The following is a 15523-nucleotide window of genomic DNA, read 5'->3' as shown; positions in this document are numbered from 1 at the left end:
TACAGGAATGTACGTACACCGAGGAGTAGGACTTCGTTCACCACTGCCTAAGGGACACCAGTGTTGAATGTCAAACTGAAATCCAGAAAGAGCATTCTGACCAGAGTGCTCTTGTTTTCTAGCTATGTCAGGGCCAGGTGCACGAGAGATGCTTTGGCATCTGACGTCGAGCGGTTCCGTCAGTAAGCATATTGGTGAGTGTCCAGTGTAGTTTTCGGTATGTGCCATTATCAACCATTCAAAGCACTTCATGATGATTTACATCAGGATTGACACCTCCCCCTTTCATTCATTTCACCATAAATCTACACTGAGGGTTCATTGATAGTAGCCACCTAATCTATCAGTACACTTTAGGATGTGGAAAGGAAAGCAGGTTACCTGGGGGAAATCCATAGAACCACAGAGAGAATGTGGAAAGTCCACACAGACGGCATCCAAGGTCAGGATCGAACCTGACACCCTCAGGATGCAACACTAACCACTTTGTAAGCATGGAGATGTTATGAACAAACCTGCAGATAAGGTAAGGCTTTTTTACCAGTGTATTGATATCTAAGAAGTTACCAGGTGTGGATAAGGTCAGAGTAATGGGGAGTGAGCATAGCATCGCACAGGTGTATTAGGAACAGTGACACCAAGAGGCTCTTGAGGAGAACATCAAAGCTCGGATCTGCATTAAACCTGAGAAGAGGATAGGGGAGGAAGGGAAAGTAGAAAGGTAAGGGTGAGGAGGGGAGGGTAGAAAGGTAAAGATGATAAGGGGAGGATAGAAAGTTAAGGGGAGGAGGGACGGGTAGAAGGCTGAGAGGGAGGAGGGGAGTGTGGAAAGGTGAGTGTGAGGAGGGGAGTGTGGAAAGGTGAGTGAGAGGGGAGTGAGGAAAGGTGAGTGAGAGGGGAGTGTGGAAAGGTGACTGTGAGGAGGGGAGTGTGGAAAGGTGAGTGTGAGGAGTGTGGGAAGGTGAGAGGGAGGAGGGGAGTGTGGAAAGGTGAGAGGGAGGAGGGGAGTGTGGGAAGGTGAGAGGGAGGAGGGGAGTGTGGGAAGGTAAGAGGGAGGAGGGGAGTGTGGAAAGGTGAGAGGGAGGAGGGGAGTGTGGGAAGGTGAGAGGGAGGAGGGGAGTGAGGAAAGGTGAGAGGGAGGAGGGAGTGTGGAAAGGTGAGAGGGAGGAGGGGAGTGTGGGAAGGTGAGAGGGAGGAGGGGAGTGAGGAAAGGTGAGAGGGAGGAGGGAGTGTGGAAAGGTGAGTGGGAGGAGGGGAGTGTGGAAAGGTGAGTGTGAGGAGAGGAGTGTGGGAAGGTGAGAGGGAGGAGGGGAGTGTGGGAAGGTGAGAGGGAGGAGGGGAGTGTGGAAAGGTGAGAGGGAGGAGGGGAGTGTGGGAAGGTGAGAGGGAGGAGGGGAGTGTGGGAAGGTGAGAGGGAGGAGGGGAGTGAGGAAAGGTGAGTGTGAGGAGGGGAGTGTGGGAAGGTGAGAGGGAGGAGGGGAGTGTGGGAAGGTGAGAGGGAGGAGGGGAGTGTGGAAAGGTGAGAGGGAGGAGGGGAGTGTGGGAAGGTGAGAGGGAGGAGGGGAGTGAGGAAAGGTGAGTGTGAGGAGGGGTGTGTGGAAAGGTGAGAGGGAGGAGGGGAGTGTGGGAAGGTGAGAGAGAGGAGGGGAGTGTGGAAAGGTGAGAGGGAGGAGGGGAGTGTGAGAAGGTGAGAGGGAGGAGGGGAGTGTGGGAAGGTGAGAGGGAGGAGGGGAGTGTGGAAAGGTGAGAGGGAGGAGGGGAGTGTGGGAAGGTGAGAGGGAGGAGGGGAGTGTGGGAAGGTGAGAGGGAGGAGGGGAGTGTGGAAAGGTGAGAGGGAGGAGGGGAGTGTGGGAAGGTGAGAGGGAGGAGGGGAGTGTGGGAAGGTGAGAGGGAGGAGGGGAGTGTGGGAAGGTGAGTGGGAGGAGGGGAGCGTGGGAAGGTGAGTGTGGAAAGGTGAGGGAGGAGGGGAGCGTGGAAAGGGGAATGGGAGGAGGGGAGAGTAGAAGAATAACTTAAGAACATAAGAAATAGGAGCAGGAGTAGGCCATCTAGCCCGTCCAGCCTAATCACAATCAATAAGATCATGGCTGATCTGGCCATGGACTCATCTTCACCTACCTGCCTTTTCTCCATAACCCTTAATTTCCCTACTATGCAAAAATCTATCCAACCTTGTCTTAAATATATTTACTGAGGTAGCCTCCACTGCTTCATTAGGCAGAGAATTCCACAGATTCACCATTTGCCAGACCCTTGCCCACTCACTTAACCTATCTATATCTCTCTGCAGACTCTCCATATCCTCTGTACAATTTGCTTTACCACTCAATTTAGTGCCATCAACAAACTTACACTACACTCGGTCCCCTCTTCCAGTTCGTTAATGTATATTGTGAACAGTTGTGGGCCCAGAACCAACCCCTGTGGCACATCACTCACCACTGATTGCCAACCAGAGAAACACCTGTGTATCCCAACTCTCTGCTTTCTATTGGTTAACTAATTCTCTGTCCATGCTAATACATTACCCCCCAACTCTATGCATCTTTATCTAATGGATAAGTCTTTTATGTGGCCCCTTATCGAACGCCTTCTGGAATCCAAGTAAATAACATCCATCTGTTCCCCTCTATCCAATGGGCTTGTTATATTCTCAAAGAACTCCATTAAGTTTGTCAAAGAGGACCTGCCTTTGCTGAATCCATGCTGTGTCTGCCTGATGAATCCACTTCTTCCCATATGCCCTGCTATTTCTTCTTTAATAATAGCTTCAAGCATTTTCCCAACTACAAATGTTAAACTAACTGGCCTATAGTTACCTGCTTTTTGCCTACATTCTTTTTTGAACACTGGCCTGTCATTACCTTCTTCCAGTCCACCAGGACCTGCCTAGAGTCCAGAGAATTCTGGTAAACTATCACCAAAGCCTCAACGATAACCTATGCCATTTCTTTCAGGACCAAGGGACTTGTCTATCATTAGGCCCTCAACTTTGCTCAGCACAACCTTTTTAGTGATAGCTATTGTATCGATGTCCTCACCTCCCATCGCATCCATAACATCTCTCTTTGGTATGTTAGACATGTCCTCCACCATGAAAACCGACACAAAATAGTCATTCAAAGCCTCGGCCATTTCCTCATTACTCAATATCAATTCCCCTTTCTCGTCCTCCAAGGGACCTACGCTCACTTTGGTCACCCTTTTCCACTTTATATAATTATAAAAAAAACTTTTACTATCCGTTTTTATATTTTGTGCTAGTTTATTTTCGTAATCTAACTTCCCTTTCTTTATTGCTTATTTAGTGGTTCTTTGTTGCTTTTTAAAGTTCTCCCAAGCTTTCAGTTTCCCACTGCTCTTGGTGACTTTGCAAGGGGAGGGGGAGAGGGTAACAATATTTAGTGGTGGAGAGGCATGAACAAGCAGTGCTAGAGATGGTCAAGCCAATATTTGAAGCTTAAATCTCATATAGTGAAACCTTAAAATGCAGTGCTTGGTTCAGTTTGAATAAGAGAAAGGAGATAGCTGAGCCATGAGAATTCTTCAGGAGAATTCAAGATCATTTTAAAGAATTCTGTGCCATGCTGAAAATTAAGTTAAAATTATTTGGACCAAATCATGCTGGCCATTCCCAGTAAGTTCTGAGCTGAGGAGGGCCTGCACAAGTATGTCTGTGCCTTGGTGAGTGAGAAATAGCTCCGTGTCCAGTGCTCCAGCGGACAGCTCAAAGTTGCTGCGACTCTCTACCACTACACTACCACTTCTGCCTCCCCAATTCTACATAACTCAGTCCCCACCCAGAAACGGAGATGTCATTTCTTTCAAAGGGGATTTCAAGTTCTGGAAACATAAGTGATTTCAAATATGCAAACACGAGGAAATCTGCAGATGCTGGAATTTCAAGCAACACACATAAAAATTCTTGTTGATTGGACAGTTGATTGGGAAAAGGGATATGGGAGGATCATGGGACAGGAGGCCTAGGGAGAAAGAAAAGGGGGAGGGGGGAAAACCAGAGGATGGGCAAGGGGTATAGTGAAGGGGACAGAGGGAGAAAAAGGAGAGAGAGAGAGAAAGAATCAAGTCAGGGATCCGATTAAAATCAGCAGCAAGAGGGCAAAATACAACTTGAATGAAAATTAAGTTGATAGTCCAGGGGTCCTCTTTGTGACAGCAAAACCGTCTTCAAAAGTTCTTTCATGCATTTTTCACATGACATCAAAGTGAAGGCAATACAATATTTGACACCACCGTGCATGCCTGATGGTCTCTATACATTTGCAAAAAGACCCTGTTGCAGGGTTTTGACTCAAAATGTTGATGTACACATCAAGCCTCCTTAGATGCTCATTGAGTTATTCCAGTGTTCTGTTTTTTTTTGTTTCAGATTCCAACATCTGCAGTCTTCAAAACGAATTTTGCAAACCGCTGAGCTTTGTACAAAGGAGCCGATGGCATTTAGTGTTTCAGCTTTTAGTTGAAAATCCTTCAATATCGCATGCAATAACATTGCACTATGTGACAGAAGTTGTAGCCAGGAAAGGGAAGACAAGTTAGTACAATGGGATCTTGTATTTTCCACTTTAGCCAAAGTGTTTACATGTGAAACATTAATCAAGTTGTCTCTTAAATACACTGATAGTCCTGCCATTTTTCAAACATTTTGGAATGCCTGTATGTGGCTCAGCCATTTACAATGAAATAAGATTTTTTTTCATAATATTATCTTTAGTTTTCCTAATTTACAAATGATTTAGAAAGAGAACCTGCTCTTGGAGTAATTTCCAGATGGTTGCCATATGTGAATAAGATCAGGACAACAATGTACGGCACAGAATTAGGCTATTCAGCCCAATGAGCCAAAGCTCACGATCCTTGCCCTGATTTGTAGTAGCACTGAGAAGGGGAAATCACTCCAATCACCTGTACAGAGAGATTTCAGGTACTGTCACCAAATAGGCAAACTATGAAGTTTGTTACCTTACGAAATATTACAGCCGATCCTCTGGTTGTACACCCACCGAAATGATGATCAAAAGATCTCCTCCACGATCGGAATGAAATATAGCATAGGAGGAGCTGAAAGTCTATTTTGTTCATAACCTAACTTTGATAGTTTTCAAAGGTCGAATTAACTTGTTTGTTAATCATATTAATAAATATCAACAGCACCTAAAGCAGGATTTCATTCTGAAACATCAACAATTCTTTTATTCGCTAAAGAGTCTGCTTGACTCAGTCCTCAGCAGCATTCTGGTTTACATCATAAATCTGTTATTGGCTTGCCAGCTCTCCTCCAACAGCAATAGAAACTGAGAACATTCAAAATATTGAGCATGTGGCATAAAAGAGTCAAAGCTAACATTTGACTAACTCTCCCACTGGAGGAAGTAACTCCACCACACCATTTTCTCCACCACTCTTTCCTCATCACTTATAGTTTTATCTCTTGAAGAATGGGCATACATCTTCCAGTGGAACCTTTACTGAGGTAGGTGGACGAAACTGTTTACTGGATCAACTGAGATATCATCATTCCATGTACAGCTTATTTTGGAAGATATTCATTTTGTCAAGATGGGACTATGAGAAACAGAGGTAATATTGGCATGAAACAGGAGTGAACCCACTTGGATTTTACTTCAAGCAGATGAACATTGTAGAGCTAACTGAATCAAACCTTCAGGACGCAGGATACAGGTGTGCTGGTTGTCACTGAGGAAGAATCCTTCCCGGCATCGACATTCATAGCTTCCCATCATATTGACACAGATCTGTTGGCATCCACCATTGCTGTCTCCACACTCATCCACATCTATAGAAAAGAAATACAGAGAGGTCATTAAAACTGAAGATTTTAGGGTTCCAATCTATATGAAGTAAACTGGGCCTCACCTTTACCTGTCACATGCTTATGAGCAATACATTTTGAAAATAAGAATAATATGTGATATAAAGTAAAACAGATCCAATCTTCCATTCCAGGCCATATACTGGCAACTCCCCCGGCCCTCTCTGAAGCAAAGTATAAGGTTACTTTAAATACAGTAAAGTTGAACTCCAGTTTGTACTTGCCACATGGAGTGTTCCAAAGCACATGGAATTCTATTATGTTGGTAATTTAAAAATGACAAAAACTCTGGCATGTGATTCTTGTGTAAGAGGGTTTCGTCTTTCATGTTACTGCGGAGGCTAATTAAAATGGCTTCTTTGTTATGTTATAATCGGGAATGCTTCTTTTTTATGTTAAACGCTGAGAAACCTTTGCGCTAGCAGCTTGTTGTGGGTTTAGGGGGTAATGAGAGGATGTTATGAACCAATTGGGATAGTTGTTATGGTTTTGGTGTATTTGAAGATACTGTATACGTGGGGTTTTGAGGGAGAAGGCGGGAGAGTGAGACAGAGGATAGACCAGGTGCTGTGGTGTCTGCTAACGGGGTCGGACCCCGAGGAGGGCATTCGGCGAGGAGATGGAGACGGACTTGTGTGGAGCAACTGGTCAACCACCGTTGTTGGTCCCAGGCGGCTGGTCGAGGTGGTTCGAGGGGTCGCAGTGTGAAGAAGAAGGTTCTTCAGCTCCAGCTGTTTTGTGCACGAAGAGATTGAACTTTGATAAGTGTTTCACCTTTTATTTTTCTTTTATATTTTATTCTCTATTAATTATATAGTTCCATTAATATCTATAAACTGTAAATCATTTAATTGTATCAGGTGTAGTGTCTGTTATTTGGCGGGGTGGGGTACATCACACAGCATCCACACAAACTATTTACCCAGTTTGGCGGGGCCGAGGCTGTTTCCCTAGACGACAGCGAGCCGAGCGACCCTGAAGGTGGCCAGGGGGGCTACACTTCTTTTAAGGTGATCCATACTTAGCTAGTCTCACACCAGAGAAGCCGAGCCCAAAGCCTTGGCAGATATCCCAGTGGAGTGCTCCTCAAGCCATGCTGTGTTTTTGGACATACCATCACCGAGACAATAGCAGAAACTGTACCCACTTTCCACTGATGGGACACCTGAGAACCATTGGTGAGATTCCCCTCACAGGTCAGCATCCATATGAAATACGGAGTCTGCCAGAGTTCAATGGCCAGCACATCTCACCTACTTCTTCACCACTGAGGGCTTAGTGCACGTTTTTATTTTATTTATTTATTGAGATACAGCATGGAACAGGCCCTTCTGTCCCTTTGAGCCATGCTACCCAACAAGCCCCCAATTTAATCCCAGTGTAATCACAAGACAATTTACAATGACATAATCTACCAACCAGCAGGTCTTTAGACTGTGGGAGGAAACCGGAGCACCTGGAGGAAACCCACGCGGTCACGGGAAGAACGTACAAATTCCTTACAGGCAGCGGTGAGAAATGAACCTGGGCCACCGGTACTGTAAAGCGTTGTGCTAACCACTACATTACCATGTCGTCCCAGCTGTCCAACTTAATTGGAATAGGAGACTGTTGCCAAACGGTTTCTAACTAGCGTCAGTTGTGTGCACTTGTGGTGCCGTTAAGACTCTACACCGTGCTTAGAGGAAAAAGTTTTTAAATAGCATCTGTTGCATGTGTTTGTGTACAAAAAGTGAGAAATAAGCAGTGAGAGAAATGCTGGTGAATGCAGCAGGCCAGGCAGCATCTACAGGAAGAAGTACAGTCGACGTTTCAGGCCGAAACCCTTCGTCAGGACTAACGGAAAAAAGAGATAGTAAGAGATTTGAGAGGGGGAGGGAGAGACCTGAAATGATAGGAGGAGTCAGGAGGGGGAGGGATGAAGCCAAGAGCTGGGAAGTTGATTGGCAAAGGGGATACAAGGCTGGAGAAGGGACGGGAGGCCTAGGGAGAAAGAAAGGGGGAGAGGAGCACCAGTGGAAGATGGAGAACAGGCAAGGAGTTATTGTAAACCCGCTGATAAGGGGGGCACTGTTGTAGTCTGGCATACTGACCTCTACCTTGCCGAGGCACAGTGACAACTCGCTGATACCTCCTCTTATTTACCCCTCGAACATGACCCCACTCAGGAGCACCAGGCCATTCTCTCCCACACCATCACCAACATTATCAGCTCTGGGGATCTCCCATGCACTGCTACCAACCTTATAGTTCCCACACCTCGTACTTCCCGTTTCTACCTCCTCCCACTTCCTTCAAACTAAAGGTGTAGCCATGGGCACCTGTATGGGTCCAGCTATACCTGCCTTTTTGTTGGCTTTGTGAAACAGTCCGTGTTCCAAACCTATACTGGTATCCGTCCCCCACTTTTCCTTCGCTACATCAACGACTGCATTGACGCTCTTCCTGCACGCATGTTGAGCTTGTTGACTTCATCTACTTTGCCTCCAACTTCCACCCTGCCCTCAAATTTACCTGGTCCATTTCTGACCCCTCCCTCCCCTTACTTGATCTCTCCATCTCTATCTCTGGAGACAGCTTATCTACTGATGTCTACTATAAGCCCATGGACTCTCACAACTACCTGGACTATTCCTCTTCCCACCCTGTTACTTGTAAGAATGCCATCCCCTTCTCTCAATTCCTCCATCTCCACCGCATCTGCTCTCAGAATGAGGCTTTTCATTCCAGGATGAATGAGATGTCCTCCTTTTTTAAAGAAAGAGGCCTCCCTTTCTCCACCATCAACTCTGCACTCAAATGCTTCTCTCCCATTTCACGCACATCTGCTCTCACTCCATCCTCCCGCCACCCTACTAGGGATAGGGTTCCTCTTGTCCTCACCTACCACCCCACCAGCCTCCAGGTCCAACATATTATTCTCCGTAACTTCCGCCACCTCCAACGGGATCCCACCACTAACCACATCCTTCCCTCCCCCCCTTTCTGCTTTCCGCAGAGATCGCTCCCTACGCAATTCCCTCATCCATTCGTTCCCCCCCCCCATCCTTCCCCACCGATCTTCCTTCCGGCATTTATCCTTGTAAGCAGAATAAGTGCTACACATGCCCTTACACTTCCTCCCTCACCACGATTCAAAACCCCCGACAGTCCTTCCAGGTGAGGCAACATTTCACCTGTGAGTTGGCTGGTGTGATATCCTGCATCCAGTGCTCCCGGTGTGGCCTTCTATATATTGGTGAGACCCGATGCAGACTGGGAGACCGTTTCACTGAACACCTACGCTCTGTCCGCCAGAGAAAGCAGGATCTCCCAGTGGCCACACATTTTAATTCCACATCCCATTCCGATATGTCAATTCAGGTTGGAGGAACAAAACCTTACATTCCATCTGGGTAGCCTCCAACCTGATGGCATGAACATTGATTTCTCTAACTTCCGTTAATGCCCCTCCTCCCCTTCTTACTCCATCCCTAATTTATTATTTTTTTCTTCTCTCTTTGCCTCTCACTATAACTTTTTGCCTGTTCTCCATCTTCCTCTGGTGCTCCCTTCCCCCTTTCTTTCTTCCTAGGCCTTCCGTCCCATGATACTCCCCCTTCTCCGGCCTTGTATCCCTTTTGCCAATCAACTTGCCAGCTCTTTACTTCATCCCTCCCCCTCCTGACTTCTCCTATCATTTCAGGTCTCCCCCTCCCCTTTCCACTTTCAAATCTCTTACTATCTCTTTTTTCCGTTAGTCCTGACGAAGGGTCTCGGACCGAAATGCCAACTGTACTTCTTCCTATAGGTGCTGCCTGGCCTGCTGTGTTCACCTGCATTTTGTGTGTGTTGCTTGAATTTCCAGCATCTACTGATTTTCTCGTGTTTGCTTGTAAGACAATTCAGAACTGATTCGCTCACTGCGGTTTCAAGCATTCAGGCTTGGAAATGCCAGAAACGGCCAGGAGTGAAAATGAGGAACACACACAAAATGCTGGAGGAACTCAGCAGGCCAGGCAGCATCTAGGGAAAAGATTACAGTCGACATTTCGGGCCAGGACCCTTCATCAGGCCTGGCCAAAGGGTCGCGGCCTGAAACGTCCACTGTTTACTCTTTTCCACAGATGCCGCCTGGCCTGCTGAGCTCCTCCAGCATTGTGTGTGTGTTGCTCCGGCTTTCTGCATTTGCGGATTTTCTCTTGTTTAAGAGTGAAAATGAAACAATTTCACTACTTCAACAAGTTGTGAATGACGAAGAACTTGAAGACCATCTTGAATGTTACAATGAAAATGAAGATTTAGAGGATGCAATCATTGTGCGAAGGCAGTCCACTATCTGCACTAGACGTCTGCGCTGATATACGGTGACACACACTGGATAAATTTCTCTGTCGATAACTATCAGGAACTAAAACACAGTTTGAAAGTACTGTAGCAGCATTGGCAGTGTTCTAATTTGTTCTGTATTTCATTTAAATACATAATTTGTCACACAGTTAAATAGTAGCTTGTCTTTTTTATACCTTTTTAACTATTTCCATGAAATTTCGGCTAATTGGTGTAGCTGCTTAATTAATTGAGTCAAAAGGGTACTGGTTCTGATGGGTCTCAACTAACTGGAATCCACTGTATTATTTGTAGCCACCGTAAATTGTCCCTACTGTGTGTGTGAGTGGGAGCATCTGGAGGGAATTGATGCGAATGTGGAGAGAATTAAAAACAAAAGAGATTAATGTAGCATCAGTGTACATAGGTGCTTGATGGTCAGCACAGGCTTGGTGGCCCAAAGGGTCTGTTTTCATGTTGTGTCTCTCCCTGATGCCAGTAGTAGCTCAGCAACATTCCCACAGGGAATCATTCAGATCAAACATACAAAAAGTGACAAAAGATTAATAGTAGAGACATGATTTGCTCTTCCCCTATGCAAGTACTTTTTGCATCAAATCATTTCACTGTACGTGAACCTATGATTAGATGATGGATGTTTGGAGACTGCATCATGAAAGATTAAATTAGCAAGGAAGATAACAGAGTTCCCAACACAACATTCCTATCTTGAGGGGAAAGAGAAAATCTGACTTTCCACTAGAAAACTTAAGTTCATGAATTATGCAGTATATATGGGAAGTGAAGGAACATTTTATAATGACTGAATGTAGCAGCTCAGATTTCTCAGTCAGTAAATTTGCTCTCTCACTATGAATTAAATCCCTGGGCAGCCATCAGTTACAATATTGATGATTTTATTTTGTCCAGCCTACGCACTGTGCACTTTACACAGAACTGAATCAGTTCTTAAAGGAGCTTAATGGCCCGATTAAATATCATTAAAAGTTCCTGTGATTTTATATCCATGTCTTGCTTGAATGACTGGTATCTAATCCCAAATCACATAATTTTTGTTTTTAAACAAAGAACTTAAATTGCCCTAGGATAAATGGAATAGAAACAGTGAAATATGAAAACAACACGCAAAAAGGTAGAAACACAAATCAATCAGAGCCGAGAAAAAGGATAACGTTTCAACTGAACCACTTCATCAGAGTCAATTAGGATAATGTTTCAACTGAACCACTTCATCAGAGTCAATCTTAAACAGATGGCATCTAGCTAGCTGTGAACATACAGCAGCTACATTTCAATAGCAACAACAAATAAGCAGAATCAGTAATAACAGATCCACAATCTAACCCCCCCCCATATGTACACAATGAGAAACGTACCCATAATAACAGATCCGTATCTAACCCCCCCATATGTACACAATGAGAAACGTACGCATAATAACAGATCCACCATCTAACCCCCCCATATGTACACAATGAGAAATGTACCCATAATAACAGATCCACCATCTAACCCCCCCATATGTACATAATGAGAAACGTACCCAGAATAACAGATCCACTGTCTAAACCCCTCATATGTACACAATGAGAAACATACCCATAATAACATATCCTATGACGCTCTGTTCTGCATCTCGGTGGAATGAGTCTCTGGCTGAATGTACTCCTGTGCCCAACCAGTACATTATGTAGTGAATGGGAGACATTGACCAAGATGGCATGCAATTTGGACTGCATTCTGTTTTCAGACACCACCGTCAGAGAGTCCAGTTCCACCCCCACAACATCATTGGTCTTACGAATGAGTTTGTTGATTCTGTTGGTGTCTGCTACCCTCAGCCTGCTGTCCCAGCACACAACAGCAAACATGATAGCACTGGCCACCACAGACTCGCAGAACATCCTCAGCATCATCTGGCAGATGTTAAAGGACCTCAGTCTCCTCAGGCAATAGAGACGGCTCTGACCCTTCTGAAGTTAGAGATGGAATCGGATGCGCATCAACATAGCAGGGTTTGCTGGTCATTATTTCCTATGAGGTGAAACCTAACACCATGAATTGTTGTGATGCTTCACTCCCAGATTTCAAACCTCCTTTGAAATGGAGAATAAAACTACACCTGTGCAAATCCCTACAGCATCTTCTGACCCCTTGACCTTTATCTGCAAGGCCGACGTCAGAACTTCTTTCAAGAGGGTGAAACTTGGCAAGGCTTCAGGCTCTGATGCTGCATGAGTAGGGCACTGGAAACTTGTACCAACCAAATGATGGGAGTGTTCAAGGACATCTTCAATCTCTCACTGTTGCACTCAGAGGTTCCCACGTGCTTCAATAGGGTGACAATCCTACCAGTGCCCAAGAAGAACAGGTGCCTCAACAACTGTCACCCGGTTGCTCTCACATCTACTGTGACTAAGTGCTTTGAGATGTTGGTCATAGCCAGAATCAACTATTGTCAAAGCAAAGACCTGTACCACTGCAATCTGACTATCACAATCTCACTGCTCCCCGTTTGGCCTTGGATCACCTGGACAACAGCAATGGCTATGTCATTCTGCTGTTGGTTGATTACATCTTGGAGTTCAAACACCATCATAACCCCAGTACTAATAAACAAGCTCCAAAACCTGGCCCTCTGTACCTTCCTCCGTAAGTGGATCCTTCACCTCCTCATCAGGAGACCACAGTCAGTCCGGATCAGAAGCGGCCATAAGGTATAGAAACAGAATTAGGTCATTTGGCCCATCGAGTCTGCTCTTCCATTTCATGATGATTTTTCTCTCAGTCCCGATCTCCTGCCTTCTCCCTAAATCCCTTCATGCCATGACCAATTAAGAATCTATCAACTTCTGCCTTAAACATACATAAAGACTTGGCCTCCACAGCTGACTGTGGCAAGGAATTCCAAAGATTCACCACTCTCTGGCTAAAGAAATTCCTCCTCACCTCCGTTCTAAAGGACGCCCCTCTATTCTGAGGCTGTGTCCTCTGGTCTTAAGACTCTCCCATCATAGGAAACATCCTTTCCACATCCACTCTGTAAAGGTCTTTCACCATTTGATAAGTTTCAATGAGGTCACCCCTCATTCTTCTGAAATCTAGTGAATATAGGCCCAGAGCTATCAAACACTCTTCATATAACAAGCCATTCCAATCTAGAATCATTTTTGTAAACCTCCTTTCAACAATCCCCAGTTTCAGCACATCCTTTCTAAGATAAGGGTCAAATCTGCTGACAATTCACCAGTGCTTGATTCTCAACATTACTTCCTTGTTTTTGTATCCTAGTTCTCTTAAAATGAATGTTAACGTGGTGTTTGCCTTCCTCACACACGCTCAACCTGCAAATTAATCTTTAGGGAATCCTGCATAAGGACTCCCAAGTCCTTTTCTGCTGCAGTTTTTTTTTATATTTTCTCTCCATTTAGAAAATAGTTAACCCCTTCATTTCTTCTACTTAAGTGCATGACCATACACTTCCCAGCACAGTATTCCAACTGACATTTCTTCGTTCATTCTCCTAATCTGTCTCAGTACTTTGGTAGCCTCTCTACTTCCTCAAAACTACCTGCCCCTCCAGCTATCTTCACCTGTCTGCAAACTTTGCAACAAAGCCATTAATTCCATCATCCATATCATTGACACATAACATAAAAAGAAATGGTCCCGACACAGTCCCCTGTGGAAAACCACTAGTCACTAGCAGCCAACAGAAAAGGCTCCCTTTATTCCCACTCTTTTCCTCCTACCAATCAGCCACTGCTTTATCCATGCTTGAATCTTTCCTGTAACACCATGGTCTCGTAGCTTGTTAAGCAGTCTCATGCGTGGCACCTTGTCAAAGGCCTTCTAAAAATCCAAGTACACAACATCAACCAATTCTCCTTTGTCAATCCTGAATGTTATTTCTGCAAAGAAATCCAACAGATTTGTCAGGCAAGATTTTTCCTTGAGGAAACCATGCTGACTATTGCCTATTTTATTATGTTCCTTTTAGTACCTTGAGACCTCATCCTTAATAATCGACTCCAACATCTTCCCAACCACTGAGGTCAGACAAACTGGCCTATAGTTTCCTTTCTTCTGCCTCTTGCTCCCTTCTTGAAGAGTGGAGTGACAATTGCAATTTTCCAGTCTTCCAGAACCATTCCAGAATCTAGTGATTCTTGAAAGATCATTATTTCAGAATCCTGGGGTGCACACCATCTAGTCTAGGTGACTTATCTACCTTCAGACCTTTCAGTTTCCCAATAACCTCACTCAGTCATATGGTAACTTCACACATTTTATGCTCCCGACACCTGGAACTTCCACCATACTGCTAGTGCCTTCCAGAGTTATTTAGTTCGTCCATCATTTCCTTGTCCCCCATTACTACCTCTCCAGCATCGTTTTCCAGTGGTCCGATATCCACTCTCACCTCTCTTTTACACTTCATAACATCTCCTCTTTGCTGACAATCAACGCTGGTGCTCCTCAGGTACATAGGATTAACCCACTGCTCAACTTTCTCTACACCCACACCTGTGTCACTAGGCACAATTCAATTGCCATTTATAGATTTGCCGATGACACAATTGTTGGTGGAATTTCGGATGGAGACAAAGAGTAGTACAGGAGTGAGATAGATCAGCTGGTTGAGTGATGTTACAACAACTTTGCACTCAGCATCAATAAGACCAAGGAACTGACTGCAGACTTCAGGAAGGGTAAATCGAGGGAACACGCATCAGTCATCGTGGGTTTAGCAGTGGAAAGGGTGAGCAGTTTCAAGCTCCTGCGTGTCAACATCTTTGTAGATCTATCTCAGCCCTAACATATTGATGCAATTACAAAGAAGGCACAACCATGGCTAAATTTCATCAGGAGTGTGAGAAGGCTTGGTATGACCCCAAAGACTCTTGTAAATTTCTACAGATGTACTATGGAGAGCATTCTAACTGGTTGCATGGAGGGGCCAGGATTGGAAAAAGCTGCAGAAAGTTGCAAACTCAGCCAGCTCCATTGTGGGCACGAGCCTCCCAGCATCAAGGATATCTTCAAAAGGCAGCATCCATCATTAAGAACCCCATCACCCAGACATGCTGCCTTCTCATTGCTACCATCAAGGAAAAGGTACAGGAGCCTGAAGACTCACACTCAACACCTTAGGAACAGCTTCTTCTCTTCTGCCATCAGCTTTCTGAATGGAAAGTGAACTGATGTACACTACCTCAATATTTTTGGGTCTCTTTTTGTACTATTTAATTAATTTAATTTGAAAAAATATATTTCTTATTGTAATTTATTATGATGTATTGAAGACAACAAATTTCACAGCATATGCCAGTGGCATGA

At 44.9% G+C, this 15523-nt stretch overlaps 1 protein-coding gene across 1 annotated transcript in view; it reads right to left on the bottom strand.

Annotated features, from left to right (window-relative positions):
* The window catches only part of LOC140209904 (signal peptide, CUB and EGF-like domain-containing protein 3), a 373983-nt gene that overhangs the window by 185599 nt on the left and 172861 nt on the right, over window positions 1-15523 (bottom strand). Inside the window, exon 4 of the mRNA XM_072278560.1 lies at window positions 5684-5818. Coding sequence (XP_072134661.1) covers window positions 5684-5818 — 135 coding nt within the window. The remainder of the gene's footprint in view (window positions 1-5683; window positions 5819-15523) is intronic.

This window comes from Mobula birostris, chromosome 14 (genome assembly GCF_030028105.1).
Source record: "Mobula birostris isolate sMobBir1 chromosome 14, sMobBir1.hap1, whole genome shotgun sequence".
In the NCBI taxonomy this organism is placed as follows: Eukaryota; Metazoa; Chordata; class Chondrichthyes; order Myliobatiformes; family Myliobatidae; genus Mobula; species Mobula birostris.
This window is presented reverse-complemented; position numbering and strand designations above follow the sequence as displayed.